The sequence below is a fragment of the Larus michahellis genome, chromosome 8 (assembly GCF_964199755.1).
Source record: "Larus michahellis chromosome 8, bLarMic1.1, whole genome shotgun sequence".
Lineage (NCBI taxonomy): Eukaryota > Metazoa > Chordata > Aves > Charadriiformes > Laridae > Larus > Larus michahellis.
In genome coordinates this window covers 49,699,848-49,718,433 of record NC_133903.1, presented here as the reverse complement: position 1 = coordinate 49,718,433, position 18,586 = coordinate 49,699,848, and the positions used below count along the sequence as shown (strand labels likewise).

The 18,586-nt window shown below is 40.5% G+C and overlaps 1 protein-coding gene across 6 annotated transcripts in view; it reads right to left on the bottom strand.

Annotated features, from left to right (window-relative positions):
- Positions 1-18,586, bottom strand: part of ELAVL4 (ELAV like RNA binding protein 4) — an 83,044-nt gene that overhangs the window by 32,690 nt on the left and 31,768 nt on the right. For all 6 annotated transcript variants that reach the window (XM_074597614.1, XM_074597616.1, XM_074597615.1 and 3 more), the window contains exon 2: positions 10,450-10,690. In XM_074597614.1, the coding sequence (XP_074453715.1) occupies positions 10,450-10,690 (241 nt within the window). The remainder of the gene's footprint in view (positions 1-10,449; positions 10,691-18,586) is intronic.

Sequence of the window (18,586 nt, the reverse complement as noted above, 5' to 3'; positions counted from 1 at the left end):
ACAGCATGTAGGAGAACAGAGGAGTCTAAAAAAGGAACTGCTGGAGAATACTTCTTCCTTGCTACATGCCCTATCTTATCATGCCCTACCTACCGTCCTCAGAACAGGGGAAAGTCAAAGCACCCCCTACATCTAACCAGCAGCATCCTGAGGAAGAGAAAGGCGGCCTCATTTTGTGGATCCTAGAATGCTGTAGCAAGAGAAAGCCTGTTGCTATCTAATTTAAGGTGCTTCAAAATGCCTGTCAGCACAGGCTATTATCCATACTGGGCAGTAGGCACATTAGCAGAAACCCCTCTACTACAGCAACAATTAATCAGACTGGGGATGCTGCCATTTGTTTGCTTGCAGGTGAGTATGACACAGCTTTTTGTCCATCTGCTTTTGCAACACCCCTTAAAAACTATCTAACTGAAAAAAGAGGCTGGACTCTTGTGAATAAAAATAATAAAAACATTCAGTTTTTTTCCCCCCTCAAGCTGATGTCTTCTACTGATTAAACAGATGCTGTGAGAGTTGTAAGAACAGCAGTACTGGGTCGGAGCAGAGGTCTGCCTAGTCTCCAGCAGCACCTGCAAGTCAGTAACTTGTGCTTAAAATCCTAGTGGGGACAAGTAGGAACATCTGCAAAGTCAGTGATGGATCCCGCTCAAGGAGAAGAGAGAACAGCAGCTTTGTCCAACAAAGCCCAGCAGTGAGTCTGCCAAAGCAGAGCCCGTGAGAAAAGTCAACGGAACAGACTGGGACTTCAGTGACGTGATGCTTCCTTCCCCTCTTACCCTACCCTTTTTAGGATCAAAGTCTCATGATGGGATGAGAGGGACCGCAAGATTGTGACACCACAGAAACGTGAAACCCTGCACCCGATCAAAACCTGTGTGAACAGGCAGGCAGAGATGCAGAAAGGCCAAGACACAAGCTGCACCACAAATGGTGTAAAAGTCAAATGCTGCGATACCCTAGTGACAACTGCAGGAATGAAGTACAGGACATGAAGAAGGATGCTGCTGAAATCCAAAGACGTACGCTTCTCTGCCGGCAGAGGCTGAGCATCAGAACAACTTCCAGTAGGCAGCGGATTACTGAGGAGGTTATCAACGCTGACTATAAGCACACAATTGCCACTGAGCTGCATACAAAGGCTGTTGGACTCCCAATGCAACCAGCAAGCACAACTATCCTTTAGGCAGGAGAAAAGATTAGATGGTGAGTAGCATTAAGGATCTGCACATGTAGAAAATGGTGGTAAATCCCCCTCTCCATACGTTCTTGACATAACACAACTAGACATTAATCCCTCCTAACCATAAGTCAAATTAAGATGACACCTTAAATTTCAAAGCATTGGGATTGAACCTCTGAAGTCTTCTGGAAGCAAAGCAGAAGGAAAGGATTTAATGCCTGGCAAGACCTCCAAGCAGTAGATATCCCAAAAGGAAACTTTCCCTTTGCAGAGGGCGTCTCACTTGAAAAGCAGATGGAAAACAGGTTGGCTTGATCATGTATGCAGGTTCCTCACTCAAGTCAGTCAGAATAACCCAAAAGCAGAAAAGATCTGAGGGACAGGTTCTGAGTGGATGGAATCTGACGAGGCAGTTTGTTTCATCAGTATAGGGGCTGCACATAAGCTGAGCTAGCAGAAGATATGGAGGGGAAAAAGATGGGAGTACTGAGGACATACGCTCCCCACGGGCAGCAGATCCCAATACTGATCTGAAGGTCTCAGGTTGACCATTCCCAGAAGTCAAGGTGAAGATGATCTTGCAGGGCTCTTCTGGCTGTAGAGAAAAAACACCTGCATGCTAGGAAGTCAACGAATGATGGATCATCTCTACAACAGGGAAGGAGCAAGAACTTCCTGGCTCACCAAGTCTGAGAAACAGCTACTGCAGACAGGTCAAATAGTCCCAGTCACAAATTTATTAAATGCCATCTTAAAGCCAAGAAGAAACTCCTAATGCAGCATTGGTAAAAAGTAAAGCCTTGTGAAAAGGGACAGCAGGAGCAAGGCCAATTTCAAAACCTTTCACACTGGTTTTGCACAGGCCACTTATGTTCTTGGACAAGTTGTCTAGCAGCAGGCACAGGGGAGACAGGCAGCAGTGACAGCCGCAGCACAGCCATGCTGCTTGTTGGTATGACTGAAGAGCAGAAGGTCTTGAGTAGCAGGGAACGGATGAATGCTGGGAGACTCAACCTTGGAGCCCTAAGAAGTATCTCTCCATGTGCTGTCTACTACTGCCCCAAAAGACCCTGCCTCAGCTGGAAGATAGTGCATCATTAGTGGACACTGCTGCCAGTCTCCCAGAGCTTTTCTGGAACTCTCTCATTCCTTCTCCCCTTTCTCCTTGTCCTCCTTGGGCTAAAGGAAAGAAAGAAAAAGGGTTAGGGACAGAAGCAGCTGTGCACAAGGGCTGATGCACGGGGTCTGTGCTTGTAAAGGGAAGGGCAGAACAAAGCAAAAAGGACAGACAACATACACTCATAGAACTGTCTAGGTTGGAAGGGACCTTTCAGATCATCTAGTCCAACCATTAACCCAACTCTGACAAAAACCATCACTAAACCATAGAAGGTTCCACCAACATAGCTGTTTCACCTGGCTGTTTCCTGGTAGAGTTATCTTCAACACATGATATGAAAGACGGAAAGAAGGTCTCAGACTAAAAGGCCAGCAGACACTAAAAGCTGCATAAATAACCTTATACCTGGAAGTCACCGTTTCAGAGGTGTAACCGTGCTTGTGCTGTTGAGGAAAACCATACTGCTAATCCTTCCTCACTAGGCTTGACAGGAAGGTGATGTTATTTACTCAAACCGAGCAGTTAAAACTGTGAAGAATAAACTAAATATGCATGAAAGGCTTCAGAACCAGCTCAGGAGTGAAACTGCCGAAGTTAATTAGAAAGCTCTTTCACTGCGGCAGGGTCATGCCTACTTGCTTTCTGCCTATTTGCCCCAACGCTCATTTCAATTGCTTTTTTCCAATAATCAAGAAATCAGAATTCTTTTGTTCGCCAGTGCAGAGTATGCACCAGACAACTGCAGAGAGGCGATAATGAAAGTGACGGATGCAAATTTGACCGTTTTCCTCAGCATTTAGAATAGACATCAAACCATACCAAACACATTTTAGAAATCCAGCACTAAGACACTCATTACTATTTCTGTGTTCCCTCCCCCACAGTGCTAATGAATTTAGTTCAGAGGCTTAATGCAAACGTTCGTTTAGATAATCAATATTTGGGGATCGTCTTGAATCTGCAGCCCTTAGAATACGATATGCAATACTGAAATTAGATTTATCTCTGCTCAAGAACAGAATACACTTCAGGAAATAAGAAGCTATAAAAATAAAATAACTAGGCCACCAAATTAAGATCAGCTTATCAAAGGTCTTTAGTGACATTCAGAGCCATATATTTAGTCTTTTAAAAATAATTCTAGATTTTAAGTTTAAAAGACTCAAACACGTCTGTTTTTCATGTCTTAACATTTTATTCTCTGCATGCAACTGAGGGTACCAAAGATTATAACCAAGAACTGAAGCATGCTCTGTATTCTCATTCACAGAAAGAATTTTCCTTTTTTCAGCTCTAAACCACGTTATTTTAGGCTTCTGCTTTTCTGGGCACTTGACTTTCAGCTGCGGTTACACTACTCTATCTGACCACTCTTTCCTCACAGCATTTTGAACACAAACTCAACACAAAGAAATAACTGCCATATAAGTCTCCCGTAACTACTAAAATTCACTTAATTTTGTATTATTTTTCAGACAAAAGTCTAGCAGATACTCTGCTGCATAAATATTTTTCCTATTTTAGCAAATGGCAAGTCTTGTGCTATCGTGGAAGCCAACTGCAGAAGACCGCACTGCTGCTTACCGAGATTCCCTACACAGCCAATTTGAGGGGCACTACTAAACGCGGCCTTTAAATGCAATCAAACCAAATGCCAGAATTATATTCACTTTGTAAGTGGTGAACACCACAGTACGTAAGTTTAGGAAAAAACCCTATTCCAAAGGATTTTGTTAATTCTCATCTACTAGTGGAGCAAAGCAACTGCTGCTAACGCTCAGTCTAGTCTAACAAGATCTGTACCAAGTGATCAGAGGTCAGCGACTAGTTACCACTGCTTTACAGAGCATTACTGAAAACCCTTCCGAGTCAACAAGGGAATAAACTACCTCTACAAGGTATTTTTCTCCTAAACCCTCTTATTAGGTGGACTTATGCCATGAGGCATCAGTGTTTACACACTTTCTAAACAGTTTGTAAGTCTTATCTAACATAATCCCTGCATTCTATAATCCTATCTGTTTAATGTATTTTTAAGTGGGGAAAACCGCCGGCACCAGTAATATCTCAAAATGGAAGGCACTTTCAAAGCACAATCAGTGAATTGGACAACAAACGTACAAGTAGTTTATGCCCAGATTAGACTTTCATTCATTCAGGATCAGGTAACTTAATGCTGGGTTTCACAGTAAGCTGTATTTATCTGCATATGGATCATATTTTTTTCTTCCAATAGCAAATACTTTTGGTATGCCCTTTTACAGAATTCCTACAGAAAATGTACATAAAACACTGGTAGTCTTTGTACGTAAAGTTTTTACTGAATGCATATTCTATCTGCAGCTTCCAAACATAAATAGCTGCGAACTATTTCCTTTGAATAAAAAGAAATATTTTCCCCCATAACAAAGCAGCACAATTTTACTAATATCTCTGCAATTTCCATCCGGAGTCTTTCAAATACAGACTTAACTGTGCAATGTTACCTATTGTCATGAACTGTAAGGGCCTTTTTCCTATAATTTGATTTAACCATTGATCCTGGTTTTGCTTCCTGTCTTTCCATTACTGTGAACTTTCTGAGTCCCACCTTGATCCCAAGGTGGACACCATGAGCTCTTGCTCATCTACTCATCAGGCACCAAACCTCCGACTGAAATACATAAAGCTTAGCTGTTGCCTGCTGCAAACACTGGACCAATCCTCGAAGGGGCCTGTTTACTAAGGAAAGTCTAAATAGTGTTTTCTACTACTACGCACTTGCCATCAGATTAAAGAGCTTCCCTCCTGGTGAGCCATACTGTTGGGGAACATGATCATACCTGGCTTCCTTCCCTCCTGCCACCTAGGGTCACCACCACAGCATGCAACTAATGGCTTCTGCTCCTGAAGATACACACCACCTCCACCCAACAGTTTAAAAACCATTACCCATTGCAGGTGCTAAAATTAAGGCTGCTTCATTAGGCCCCAAGTTTCAGGAAACACCAAGCATGCAACCTCTGAACAGCATGTCCCTGACAGAAACACCAGTTCAGCGCCACCATTCACTGGACACGCTTGGTTAAATAACAGCTGGGTCTTTGATTTTTACAGCAGCACCTTTTGGGTATGTGCTGGTAAACTGCTTGTTATACGGGGAGTTGAAAAGAAATAATTTTTCTAGAGGGCAGACAATACCAACCCAATGGAGCGTGGATGTAATTCCAGACCAGAAGGGGTTCGTGGTAGCTCAGAGCACAGCAGAGCATCCTCCCCAGATTAGGAGTCTACTGGTTTCTTTGGAGAAATGAGCATTGAACACTGCTCACATGGAAGTTTTTTTTCCCTGTACTCTCTCATAACACTGCATTATTTCTGACTCTGCCATTTTGTTAGCTATTGGTTCTTGGATCATATGCTTGAACGTCCAAAGAGTAAGGAATGGACAATCCATAACTTCTAGAGGACTACAGGTAAAACAGTCAATATCTTTTTCTCTCCTAACATGTGAGAAGACACAGATGCTACTGCCTTGAGTCAATAGCTTGCCTGTCTTAACCTAAGTCTGCATCAGTCCCATTATATATACCTGAAATTAAAATGAAAGACGTAAATCTTTGTGCATAATCTTAAAGGAACTGCAAATTCAAGAAGAACAATTTAAAACCAGAGTTGCTTTTTGGGCAGAGGAGCAATGAAGTTCCTGATTATGCATGCAAAGAACATCAAATTGTACCACACAGCAGGAATATGCAAACTCTGTCATAAGTTAAGCGATGCACAGAAATCCTGTACCAATAAATATTCTGCTTTACAGTGCGCCTGGATCGTTTTAAGATATGAAAGATGATTTGAGATCCAAAGATTTTTAGATACTGATCATTTGAAGATTCAGAGATATAAATTCCTGTGTAGACTACAGGGAAATACAGTTCTTAAGAGCTCAGCTAAGGCCATCAAACCAATTAAAAAACCCACAAACATCCTCTTCTCCCACACACAAACCGTATCAACAAGGACAACTCACTTGTCCAGCAGCAGTTTCAATGTCTGAGGGACACTACACTGACTGCATCTTTTGTTCGCAAACACAGTACAAAACAAGTTCAGCATTTCTTCTCAAAATTTTCTGATAAATTCAAGCCCTCTCCTTCCCCAAGTCAGGAAGATATTTATCACTGTCTGCCTTTGGGCAAAATAAGGAAGAAAGGAGCATCTGCAACATGATGTAGCGTAGCATCACTTGTAAGCACCAAGCCTCACACTCATCTGAAGCCATTGTCTTCCCCTGTGAAGTCACCTCCCTTCATCCAACACTGCTCTAAAATGTTTACGCCATTTAGGGTTTGTTTTTTTTTTTTAAACTCAAGTTCCTTCTCATTTTTTGAGAGCAGCTGATTAAACCTGAACAACTGGGTTGTTGGACGAAATATGCTGTAGCTATGAAATGGTACAGCAGGGACCAGTTTCACTGTTAATTTAAAATGCTAGAATTAATTAGGTAGTGTAAATGAAGAATTTAATAAGCACACTTTACAACCACAACTTCTGCTTTTATTAAACACCCCTGCCAAATGAAGGCAACGATCTTCAGTCTGTTTTTCCTTGTCTCATTCCCTTAAAATCTCTGCAGTGAAAAACCCCATTTTTTCTATTGCAACCCCTCCCCCATAATTAAAATGTATGCCTGACTTCCATCTCCTCTTTCAAGTCATTAGCATCTTTTAAAAATGCTACTGTATATCCTGCCTGTTCTGAGAAGCTACCAAACAAAACCAAAGTTTACAATTTTGGTTTTGAATACCAAATTAAAGGCTGTCTTAGAAGCTGTCATTCCTATTCAACTCAGCACAGTGTACTACCGAATTAGCATATTTTTTTTAGTAAAGGAATATGCTTGTTTAAACATGTGTCTTTCCAAAGCGAGGGGTAACATCACGAATCAATTTTCTTAAAAAACCCTACTACTGTTCTAAGACTGCAGAAAGACTTGGAGCAGCTGATTATTCCTGACATATACTGTTTAATCCACTTTAAAATTAATAAGAGTTCAGATTAAACAGGATCCCTTTGAGAGAATTTGTAACAGACTTTGTTTAGCTTTGAACCCCTTGAAAAAAGTATTTTGGGAGCCTAAACACTATTTCACAACATCTATGCAATTCCTTGACAGGACAGGGGAAAATCAAATCTTTTACATGAACTAATTCAATCCTATCTAGCCTTAGAAATACATTCGAGATTTTCTAATATGGTTTTGCCAGGGTAACTATTTAATGACGATTTGGTTTATGACCTTTTCTGTTCTTCTTGAAGCAATCTCTCTCTGCAGTTAACTTTTTATTCTGGCTTTCTGTGATCTACCCGTTATTTTACCTTAGCAGGAAGGAGACAAACTTGCTATCTCTAAAGGCAACCTCTATTTTTAGTGGGAAGAGCTCCAACACTTGTTTAGAGGCATACTAAAAAAGTGTACACTTAGCTGAGATTTATTAACACACAAGATTTTGAACAGAAACCATGAAAAATCCCAAACCAGACAAAACCTAAATTGTTTCAGACCTTCACCAGTTCAGCAAAAATAGCTTAAGAATTTACTGTTTCTTCTGCAAGACAGCATTCACTGTCAAAAAAACCTACATTGATTTTTAATAAGAAAAAAAGCAGAGAACCCCTGAAAGCCAGTCATAATTCTGTAACAGCTTACTGACATACTTCCACCCCTCCTCTCCCAAAAAAAACCCAACACATAAAACCCCAGAAAGCCTAATGAAGAACACACTTAGATGACAATCTGGAAAGATGAGCTGGGTATGACCTCAGTGCATTTCCATTTTGTTACTCTCAATGTTCTAAGAACCTTTAACAACATGGACTGCTTCTGGCTGAGGACTGCATTCGATTTACTAGCTCTGAATTCAATGTGAGGAATGAACACGCATCCTAGAATTTAGTAATGTTGCACAATGCCTTGATAACAGGCCCTAAAACCTTGGCAGATTAAATTCTGTTTTCAAAAATGGCAGAGAGGCTTTGGAGGACAATTCTTCTTTTGTGAATATGGTTCTTTTGTACTTGTATCACTTTTTAAAACAACATGTAGGCTCCTCAATCACTTAGGCATGATGTTCTCAAAGCGTCTATGTTTTTTTTAAAGAATCATTCCTTTACAGTACTTTACTGATCAAAGATTTATGCACTTTGTATGGAAAGAAAAAGCATAGGCAAGAAACCACCCAAGAATATGTCAGAAGATCATATAGCAAACTCCACACATCTTCAAAAACAGAGACAAAAGCCTGGAGATGGAATGAAACAAAGAACACTGTTCCTAGCCGATGAAGTAATGGCTCTCCGTCCAAGGACAGCCAATTTTCTATGAAAACAACACTGAGTATCTAAACTCTTGGAATTATATTGCAAAGAAGTCACGATGAATTTGAGGGATACAGGAAGCAAAAGAGCGCATGAAACACAGGACCTGCCATGATCTAAATTCAAGCTAAGCACACTAGATTCCTGCAGATGAGGGCTCGGTGTTCGCTTCTGTCTGAAATATCTGAAGTGACCTCCAACTTAATTTCTCAGATTATTTTCAGACTAAAAGAAAAACAACGGTCTGGAGCTAAACTGGTCTGGTGGCAGATATCAAAGGTGGTATGTCACACTGGGATACTGGGCCAGCTGTGCTTATAAAAGAAGAGGACTTCGGTTATTTGGATGGAACTTTTTGGAGTGAGAGCTTAAAACGATTTGTTTTTCTTTAAGTAGAAAAAAGTAAAGAATAAGAGTCAATTCCATTTTTCAATCTTCTTCCTTTTAATATCCCTGAAGCTGTGTCCCAATCAGAAGATATACTGAGATAGATACATCATGGTCAACGTGCTAAAGAACGCTCTGCTGGACTACACTTCTGAGGACTCGAGCTGCCCTGCAGCTACTGCCATTTGTTATGTGCCTTGTGTTCAACCAGAACATTGCTATATGTCAGGAAGTAAATAAAAAAAGAAGCATTGCATGTTTAAAAGCACTATGCAGATCATCCTAATGCTGCCAATACAACGGCTGCTAGGCTGCTATGGAAGTAGGTATGAAGCTTTGTATTTTAATTCCTCATCTTTACATGGTGTCTCTTTCCACAGAGCGCACGCCCAAGTTGCCAGGAGAGCATCCGAGAGAAGAGACGGCTCGTTTTCTGGAACCCTTTCCTTCCCAAAGCTGCTGCTCTGTGCTAAACATAACAGCTCTGGTGATACACTGAACAGCAGTGAAATTTCAGCTGTTCCCCACCTACGGTGCGAGTAGACACACAACCTATAAAACTAACCTACAAAGCAAGCTATAAAAGCTGATTGTTCACCCCACTGTCTTCCGGTGCACCAGTGAATTCCTGGCAGCGAGGATTCAGAGCAGGCTCTGTAGGTGCACCTGCACCCTCTCCACACCTCCTCTAGCGACAGTGCAGACACCTCTTCTCTTTGAGGTAATATCTGTAACGGGAGATTTTCTTATTCTGAAGACACCTACACCAACGGGTGTAACTTCATGCAGAAAAGGAACCGTGGCAAATTCAAACATTTTCAGGTAACAGAGTTCATTAACCAATACCCACAAATACCCAAATGAAAGCCAAAGCGATGGCTCCCAGCTACAGGCCACTGTTGGTCCAGAATGCTGTGGTAAATAAGCTGTGAGGGGCATGTAGAACCATCTTGACTTTACAGTGTTGTTAATAGGCAAAAATTTGATGAAGGTATGGTGAGGTTCAGAGGAAACAGTCAGAATGAGGAATGGTCAGTTGGCTCAAGCCATGCACACTACCCTCCTACAACTTAACTCAATGTTAAATAAGAGCCAGAATGATCATGAAAGTAATGCCATCATTTGAGCTCCACTGCAATAAGCTGCAATGTCACACACATATGGACTGGCAACATTAGTACATTGATCTGTACTCAGATCTGGATGGAGGCTGGAAGATGAGGGGCTTCTCCTACAGTTGTTCTAGACCCAGTGTGCATCACTGAAAACATCTGAAGAAGTTTACCACAGTATTTGCAGTATTCCCTGTGCTAAGCACTCGCATTATTAAGCGCCGAGGTTTTGCTGACCCCGACTGTAAAGTGACCCCGATAAATGTAAGTCCACCAAATGAAGCGCTTACCTGTAATTTTGTCTCTCACGAGCTTGCAGGATTCTATTTCACCAATGCTCCCAAAGAGACTCCGGAACTCCTCCTGGGTCATGTTCTGGGGTAAATAGTTGACTATGAGGTTGGTTTTGCTGTCATCTGTAGCAGCCCCCGTCTGCATGGGGGAAGGGCAGTTTCTACTGTTGCTGGAGGGTCCATTGGTTGTATTGGAAGTAGGGCCATTCGACACCTGAGGCTCCATGGTGCTAATTATCTACATCAAAATAAGAGGAGAAGGGGAAAAACCCTTAAGTTTCATAGATACAATAGCTATTTTTAAAGATACGTACAAACGAATGAGTAGGTAGCATTCATGGCCAATTTAGATACTTCAACAAAAAAAACCAACAACCCCGGCTTGATTCCTCTGTTATTGTTGCAAAGTAGGTCATGCTAGTCTTTAGCTGTAAGCATATACTAAGATGCAGTTAAAAAACCTTCTTTTTTTGTTAATGCGAAGCTGATTTCTGCTTTCATCACGCAGCCATTTTCACAAATGTAAATTTAAACCACATAAATTTAATTATAATTTAAGGTAATAATCATAATTAAAATTATAGTTCCATTAAATCAGATGAAGTATGTGTATGGCTCTATATGAAAAGGTAAAATATTTTACCTATTTAATAACTGTATCACAGAGTGCAATGACAACAACATTAACCAGGCACAGTCAATCTGCAATGTGTCACCATTCAGACTGCCTTCAATTAATAAACTCAGTGTCCCAAGACATACCATTTACCGGTTCCAGGGATGACCTATATTCTCCAGTTATATTTTTCACTAACGAACTGACACCTCTTTAAATAATAAAGCCCCGGATCTGCAATCTTCAGAGCTACAAAGGTCTTCAGATATTTACTGGAATCGAAAAGGTTTAATCAAAGAAAGGCTTATCAGGCACAGGTGCGGGCTGGAATTTTAACATGAACATCTACCTTGAAATGTGAAACTCCCAATTTTCACAGAAGAGACTCAAATAAGCCTTTCCAAAAAATGACAAATAAGAATCCAGCCAGCAAAGTGCGTGCAGGACAGTAGCCCCATTGTCACCAGTGCCACCGGTCACGCGGGTAAAGCCGCCTGCATGTTTATCTGCAGGCTGAGGGATGAAGAATGCAAGTTTTCATCTGAAAACTGCACAGGCAGAGAAAGGAAGGAGAAAAACCCGTGTACTTCAAGCTTTTTCTATATAGGTATTTGCCTCTACTATGGCTTCCAGCCTGTCTTCACTGTCACTGGCGCTGACAAGGGAAGGACATCATCTCTGTCTCCAATCTGGTTAAATTAAAGCAATGCAAATGGTGGCTTTTGCAGTCCACTGAAGTTTGCAGCGTGCAGCTTTGCTGGTATCTCTTATCAAAGAGCATCCCTTGGATGGGCTCAGCCCCCCTCCATCAAAGAGTCAATGATGCAAAATGCTGCCCCGGGCAAGAGACTCCACACTGCCCCAGGACAGGGACAAGCGTGGGGACAACCAAGGGCTACAACACCACACACTCCAAACCTTGTGTTCATCCAATCCTGTAATTATTATAATTACTCAAGACTTAATTTGCTTTCCTTTTTAAATCCAGGGAGGTACATGTTGTGACAAGTTAGGCCTGTAATTCAGGAGGGTTGGGGGGACACCAAAAAAGGGAGTCTATTCTCAAATTAACTACATGAGGGTGGTTCAGGCTAAATAGGTTATATTCTGGTCTATTTTTTTTTTAATTGAAATGCTCCAGTATTAGTTTAATACCTCATTTAGGAAATAACCCTCTTTTTTTTAATCAATGGAAATAAGTTTTGAATTACCATTATTTTTGATTATCAAGCCCAGGAATAGCTACTTGGTTTAACAATTTTTAAATAAAAAGAAGCCTTGTCACATTGTGCTTAAAAGAAAGGCCTTAAACCACACAACAGCATCATTTCGAAAATAAACTACACAAAAATAGTAACTTCTTGAAAGAAATCAGCACATCCAAACCAGAATCCCTCTGCCAGTTTGCCAGCCACGTGGCACCAAGCATTGCTGACATCCTTCATCAGGCTGTACCAGCCCCATACACTCCCTCCTTCAAGACGTAGTATCGGCCATACTTCCTTTTTTTCAATTGGATTTCATACATGTGTTTACTCAACACGTACTACTAAATGCTTCAGATGCCGTTAAATCTGTTTGGCTCAGGATTCCAGCTGGAAGATCATCCTTTGGCCTCTGCACCTCCATCACACCCCACCGACACCAACGCTAAGCTCTGCCACCAGCCTGCTGCAGGCCAGGGCTTCGCACCCCAAGGCGAACGCACTTCAGCTGAGCACACTGTGCTCATTTGTGCCGTATCTTCATCAACTTGATTAAAATCAGGGGAGGGAAAAATATTTCCAGTTCTGACAATAAGACTAGTGAGAAGTCGAGTGACACAGCTGATGGCTAACTGCAGCTTTCCATGTGCATTTAAACCATCTGATAGCATAATTTCCAACACAGAAAAAACCCACATGATAAACTGCAATTTTAGGGGCTGCCCCTGCCCTTCTGAAGCCAGCAGGAATACCACACCACGGGTTTCAGTTACAGGAGAAGCAGGACTTCTGCACAATGCGCTGAGGAAGGTATATCATCTATTATTAGCAACAGACAAAAGCTATCTATAGTTCCCCACGATAAACAATAACCCTGGATCTCTTAAAATCTGTGAAAGAAAACAAAATTCGGAACTGGCTGGTGTCCTACTTATGCATTTTGCACACCCTTTTTAGTTACATTTTCAGCATGCTTACCTTCCACACCAAGCAAATAAACAGAATTCAACTCAGATATTTAACACATTCAGAACATTAACAGTACACTGCTCGGAAAAAAAAAAAATCTGTTCTCCAACAAGTAGATTTCCTCATGCAGTACTTCATCAAAATATCTTGGCATAAACTGAAGTTGCACCAGGTGCCAGGTTTTCTTCCTAGTTGCTCTCACCCAACTCCAGTTATGTTTTCCTGATTTTTCAATGGTAGAAAGGAAAGCCAAGGCACTTATTTGCCCTTCAAATTATTGCAAAGTTTTAGGTTACAGAAAATCAATTTACTTTATAAGAAAAATGAGATAATTCTTCAGCATTTCTGTCTACCCATTAAAAGCATTTCTGATTAAGTATTTCAGATGTAATTTTTACTGCATAATTTTAAGTCTCCATTTACAGAATGATTTCTGTGCAAAAGCAGTTACGTACCAGGGCTTGCATTCAAAGTTCTTACGGGCACAAAGGAATAATACTTATTTTAGATGTACACACTGATTCACATCATTAGTAAAGGCTTAAATTATTAGTTAACCAAAAGGTAAGTCCTAGCTCTCCTTTCCAAGCATTCTGTCCTCTTCCCCTCCATGTCTGAAGCTCAGATGCACTGTTAGGAGTTCAGTGTGCACGCACTGGGACATTTATTGTTGGCAACTGTTTTTAATATTAAGTTGTTGATCCCACATCAGTCAGCACATTACATAAGAGGAACATTATTTATTCAAAGAATAGATATCAAGATGCCATTTGCTTTTTTTCTTCTATCACACACTAAGATTTAGATTTTTAATTCGATACCTATATCGCAATATGAACATCTTTGGTTTCCTGGGCACACAGTTAACTTTCATTATGTTTTAATTACAGGTAATAACTTTAACACAAGAAAGTACTGGGCTATAATTCAATTCTACAAAAAACATTAAAGGAGGCTGTAAGTCTGTCTAACTCATCAAGGGCTTATTTTGATACGACCAAAATAAATGTGGAAAAGCCAACAGTGATTTAACCCCAACATTAATTCTTTTTTGAACAAAATATACTCTTCTCCCTTGAAGATTAGTAATGCACCTCTATACATGCCACTTAAAATTAGCAACATCTCTATAGCTTTTATAGACCTTCTCTGACCCAATTTAGGCAGCTACTACTGGTCTTGAAATATTACAGTAAGAACATCATGTGTTATGACATTCACACGCTATTGGTATAAAGAGGCATTTTATTTCGGGTTTGGTTTTTTTGGTCAACAACTTGCCAGACTCCCAATACTGCAACACCATGTTCTACACACGGGGTAACAGTATCTTTGAAGATTAAATTGCAGTGACTGTTGATAGACATTGATAATTTAGCCACCAATAATTTGAATATTCTATCTTTGTAACACTGGAAAAAATACTATGTGACAGAATTTCAAGACTGCAATTTTCTAAGTTAAAGGCAACCTATATTTCAAATTCTGAATGTGTTTCATCAGACTGCTGCTTTTGAAAATGACTTCTTGGTGTACTACTTTTCTCAGTATGGTAACGTATCAGTAAAGTACGACGTATTTTAGTTTGACAGATTTCAAAGAAATGCTTTGCTGCTCAGGAATATGCTCAGCATAAGCTTTGCCAGCATTTTGCAAAACGCTGCTTACCAAAGGCTTGGTATAACCCCTCCTACAAAACATCAGCGACAAATATCCATTATAGCAACTCCTACACTGCAAGTAATGTTTCAGAAATACTTCTGTCGTATCTTCCTTTTTTTTTTTAAACAATTAATTTCAATTTATTCCTGCTGGAATATTAGCTCCAACAATAACGCAAAGAATACCTGTATGTATAAACACAACTATTTCAATGCTTAAACAAGCTCGAGTAACTGACATTAATCTTCAGTTATTACAGTAAAAATGTGACATCCATCTACTATTACAAAGCACGGTTAATGAATCATTTAGAAAACTACCCACAGACTGATTAAGACAGTCTTATCTCCCTACTGCATGCATAAACAATAGCCAATGGCTCAATAAATGTAAATATACATGCTTTATATTGACAAAATTCGTTCTCAGCACTCTAAAAGGTCTGTACATTGAACTGAAAGACTGTCACATACGTACCCTGAAAGGAGCTTGTATTCAGCAAGTAATTAGCACCTATTCTTGTTATCTGAACTACTTATACTCCACTGCCCATATTCCACAATAGATAGAAATTAATTTGATATGTATGGAAAAAATCAGTAGGAATTAAAAACCTTAAGAATAAGTGTTATTTATAGGCACTAAAGAAAATTTTTTTTTTAAGTGTACCACAAGCAGTCTTTTCCTAACATCAAAATCTGAAAATTCTAAAAACTATGGAGAATTCACACAAACATACCCATTTTGAGGACTCAGAAGTCAAAAAAGTTATCTATGAATAACGAACTGTTCACAGCACCTAAATGCTAAGAAAAACGATCATGGTAAATTACACCAGATGAAGAATTCATGAGGTCTAATTTTATATTATTTCTAAGTGTTCATTAATGAACAAACTCAGAACATTCTCCCATAAAAAAAGAATTTAGATAAATAATGCAAAGCTCTTACTTTATCTAAAAAGGCTCTTTAATTAGCATTGCAAGTTGTTTGCTTTTACAAGTGAAAACAAATGGTGCCATGGCAGAGGTCCCATAGACATCTCCATAAAAGTATCACAAAAAGGGAAACAAACAAAACCCCTCAAAGAAAATAAGCGTAGATGCACAAAGGTTTTCCTTCTATAATGAGAAATAGGCATTAACTCCCAGCATATCTGCTCTTTTTGGGAGTCAACACGACACAAGTTTCCATCCCACAAGAACTTTTCCACAGGTGAGGAAAGCCCAGTTTACAGGAGCTGCCTGACAGACCCATCCACAGCCCTCCCCGCCTGTGATCTGTATGTGAACAGCCACGCCAAAGCCAAAAGGTTCGTTCATAGGTACGCAGTAGACCACGCAAACACATCCCAGACCAGGTCCCTCAGCCCTGGACCAGCCCTGCATGCCCCCACCACACTTTCAGATGCAGCCACTGCTACCCACTGCAGGGGCATTAAGGGCCTCAACATTTTTGTGGAAGGAGGCACTGGATCATAAAAGTCTTCAGGACAGATCATGTCCTCTTCCCATAGAAGTGTTAAAATAATTATAGTGATTTTTAAAGTATTCATTGGTTCAAAACCACAACTCCAGCCAGAGGGAGAAGTAGGCGCACCTGAGCCTCACGTGCACATTACGTGGACTTCTTTCTAAAGTGACCTTAGGAGAGGCAAACGATGCTCTGTGTGCAGCTCCAGTACAGATTCTCTTCTCTGTAACACAACTGTCAAATTTCACTGTCAATTACATTTTCATTAAAGCTTATGTACTGTACAACTAGACTTTGCTATTATTTACCTAATAAATACATCATGAACATGAAATAAAGGAGGAAAATGAAGCTTTTGAGTAAGTCTGCCTGGAGGCAAATCCAATATCCCAGGAACAAATCATTATCTAACCCTCCATATTTTGACATGCTCCCCACTCATACGCACTTTTACATGCTCCATCTTCACCTTCGTTTGATTAAAAGTCATATTTAATATTTTAAATATAGATACAGCTGGAAGACTCAGCTCAGAAAGCCAGCGGTCTCTGGCTCTCGTGGCAGGGATACAGTCTTCCTACAAAATCTTGGTTTCAGAGCGCGCTGTACTCAGGTTGAAATGGCGTTCAAACTTCTTCAGCAAATTCACATTTATGGGTGCCACAATAATTGTACGGAGCACACAAATGATCCAAATGGAGAAGACAACAAATGCATTCATTTTAAGCGGCAAGCTTCAGTTCAAATAAAGGAGAAAGTTATTTTCTTTAATAGCTAAATTTATCCTGATCTAGTCCATTACAGGCTTTTGCGTAAGTACACTATAGCAAAATATTCTGTCCCCAATCTGCAGTGAAATGAATGCAAAGTTTATTGGCAATATTACTTGTTATCACAGCAGTGCCCGAAGGATATAACTGATACCAGCGCCAGGTTGCGGCAGACGCTGTACAAATGGGTAGTAAGGGCAGGGACTGCCGCTGTACCAACACAGCCACAAAAAACAGAAAGGCAAACCCCTGTTATTTTTATTCCAAGTTTTGCAGAGGGGAAAAATCAAACCAGAGGAAAGCATCTAGGCAACCTGCTGAAGTTACACAGTAAGCTGTGAGCACTCCATAACACACCACCACATCCTCACACCTGGCCCAGTGATAAGGTCCACCACTCCTAACAGCTTTTTCAAAAAGCAAAGCAGCATTATGATGCACCAAATCGCCCCTCTTTTTTTTTTGTCTTTGGAGATTTTCAGACAAATATATCTTCTGTCTAATGAAGTATGGACTCTACAGTTTTGTATTTGATTTCAAGGACAAAAGGGAATGAGTGAGGAAGAAAAGGAGACAAAGTCAGTCACAACCATTTCAACATCAATAACTACTAGGGTATCAGTAGAGGAAACCACTCTCCACAACAACCACACACAAGACAGGAACAAAAGCATCGTATCACATACTTCATACCGTCTCTTACCCTTCCTGCAGGTAACCCTGGGAGTGAGAAACTGGAGGAGAGCTGCAATCAGCACACACAGCTCAGCACTCCCCAAAGCCCAGAGGACTGGGGAGTAGATGTGTGGCCAAGCACTCCATGCACAGCCATTGCTGGGAAGCGCGATACAAGTGCCGCACCACACATTTGCGAGGACAAAAATGCTCTTCCAGAAGCAGAATACGGTTATAGCTCTAACACACATACTACCGCAACTCACAGTATTTGAGGTTCTTTATGAACTTCCACTGGGCTTCATTTTCAATCGCTGTTTCCAGCTTCTTCACCTCTTGTGAAGACTACAGAGAAAACTCAGAGGCATTTGGCCCTTACTCTTCAGTGTTCTCCAAAAATCCTATGAAAGTCTACAGCAAATGTGCTCAAGAGCACTAATGAGACAGTAAGCAGGGAAAAACTAGTGCAATAGGCGATGGTCACAGAAGTTTCCTACTTACTCCTGTTATCAGGGTCATCCTTTTCATTAAGACAAACTTACTTCTAGAGAGCAAGCCTGCCAGCTATCCCTTCTTTAGTTAGGCTGGTTTAACCAGAATTTGCTTGTAATCATTTCCGCCATTAGTCATAATTTACGTATGAAGATATGGGAGAATACTGCCCCGATTTCACAGCATTCAGACACTGCTCTGGAACACAGTTTTGGAGAAAGTCATCATCAAAACACCCAGAGAGGAAAACTGATACATCCCCAGTGTATTAG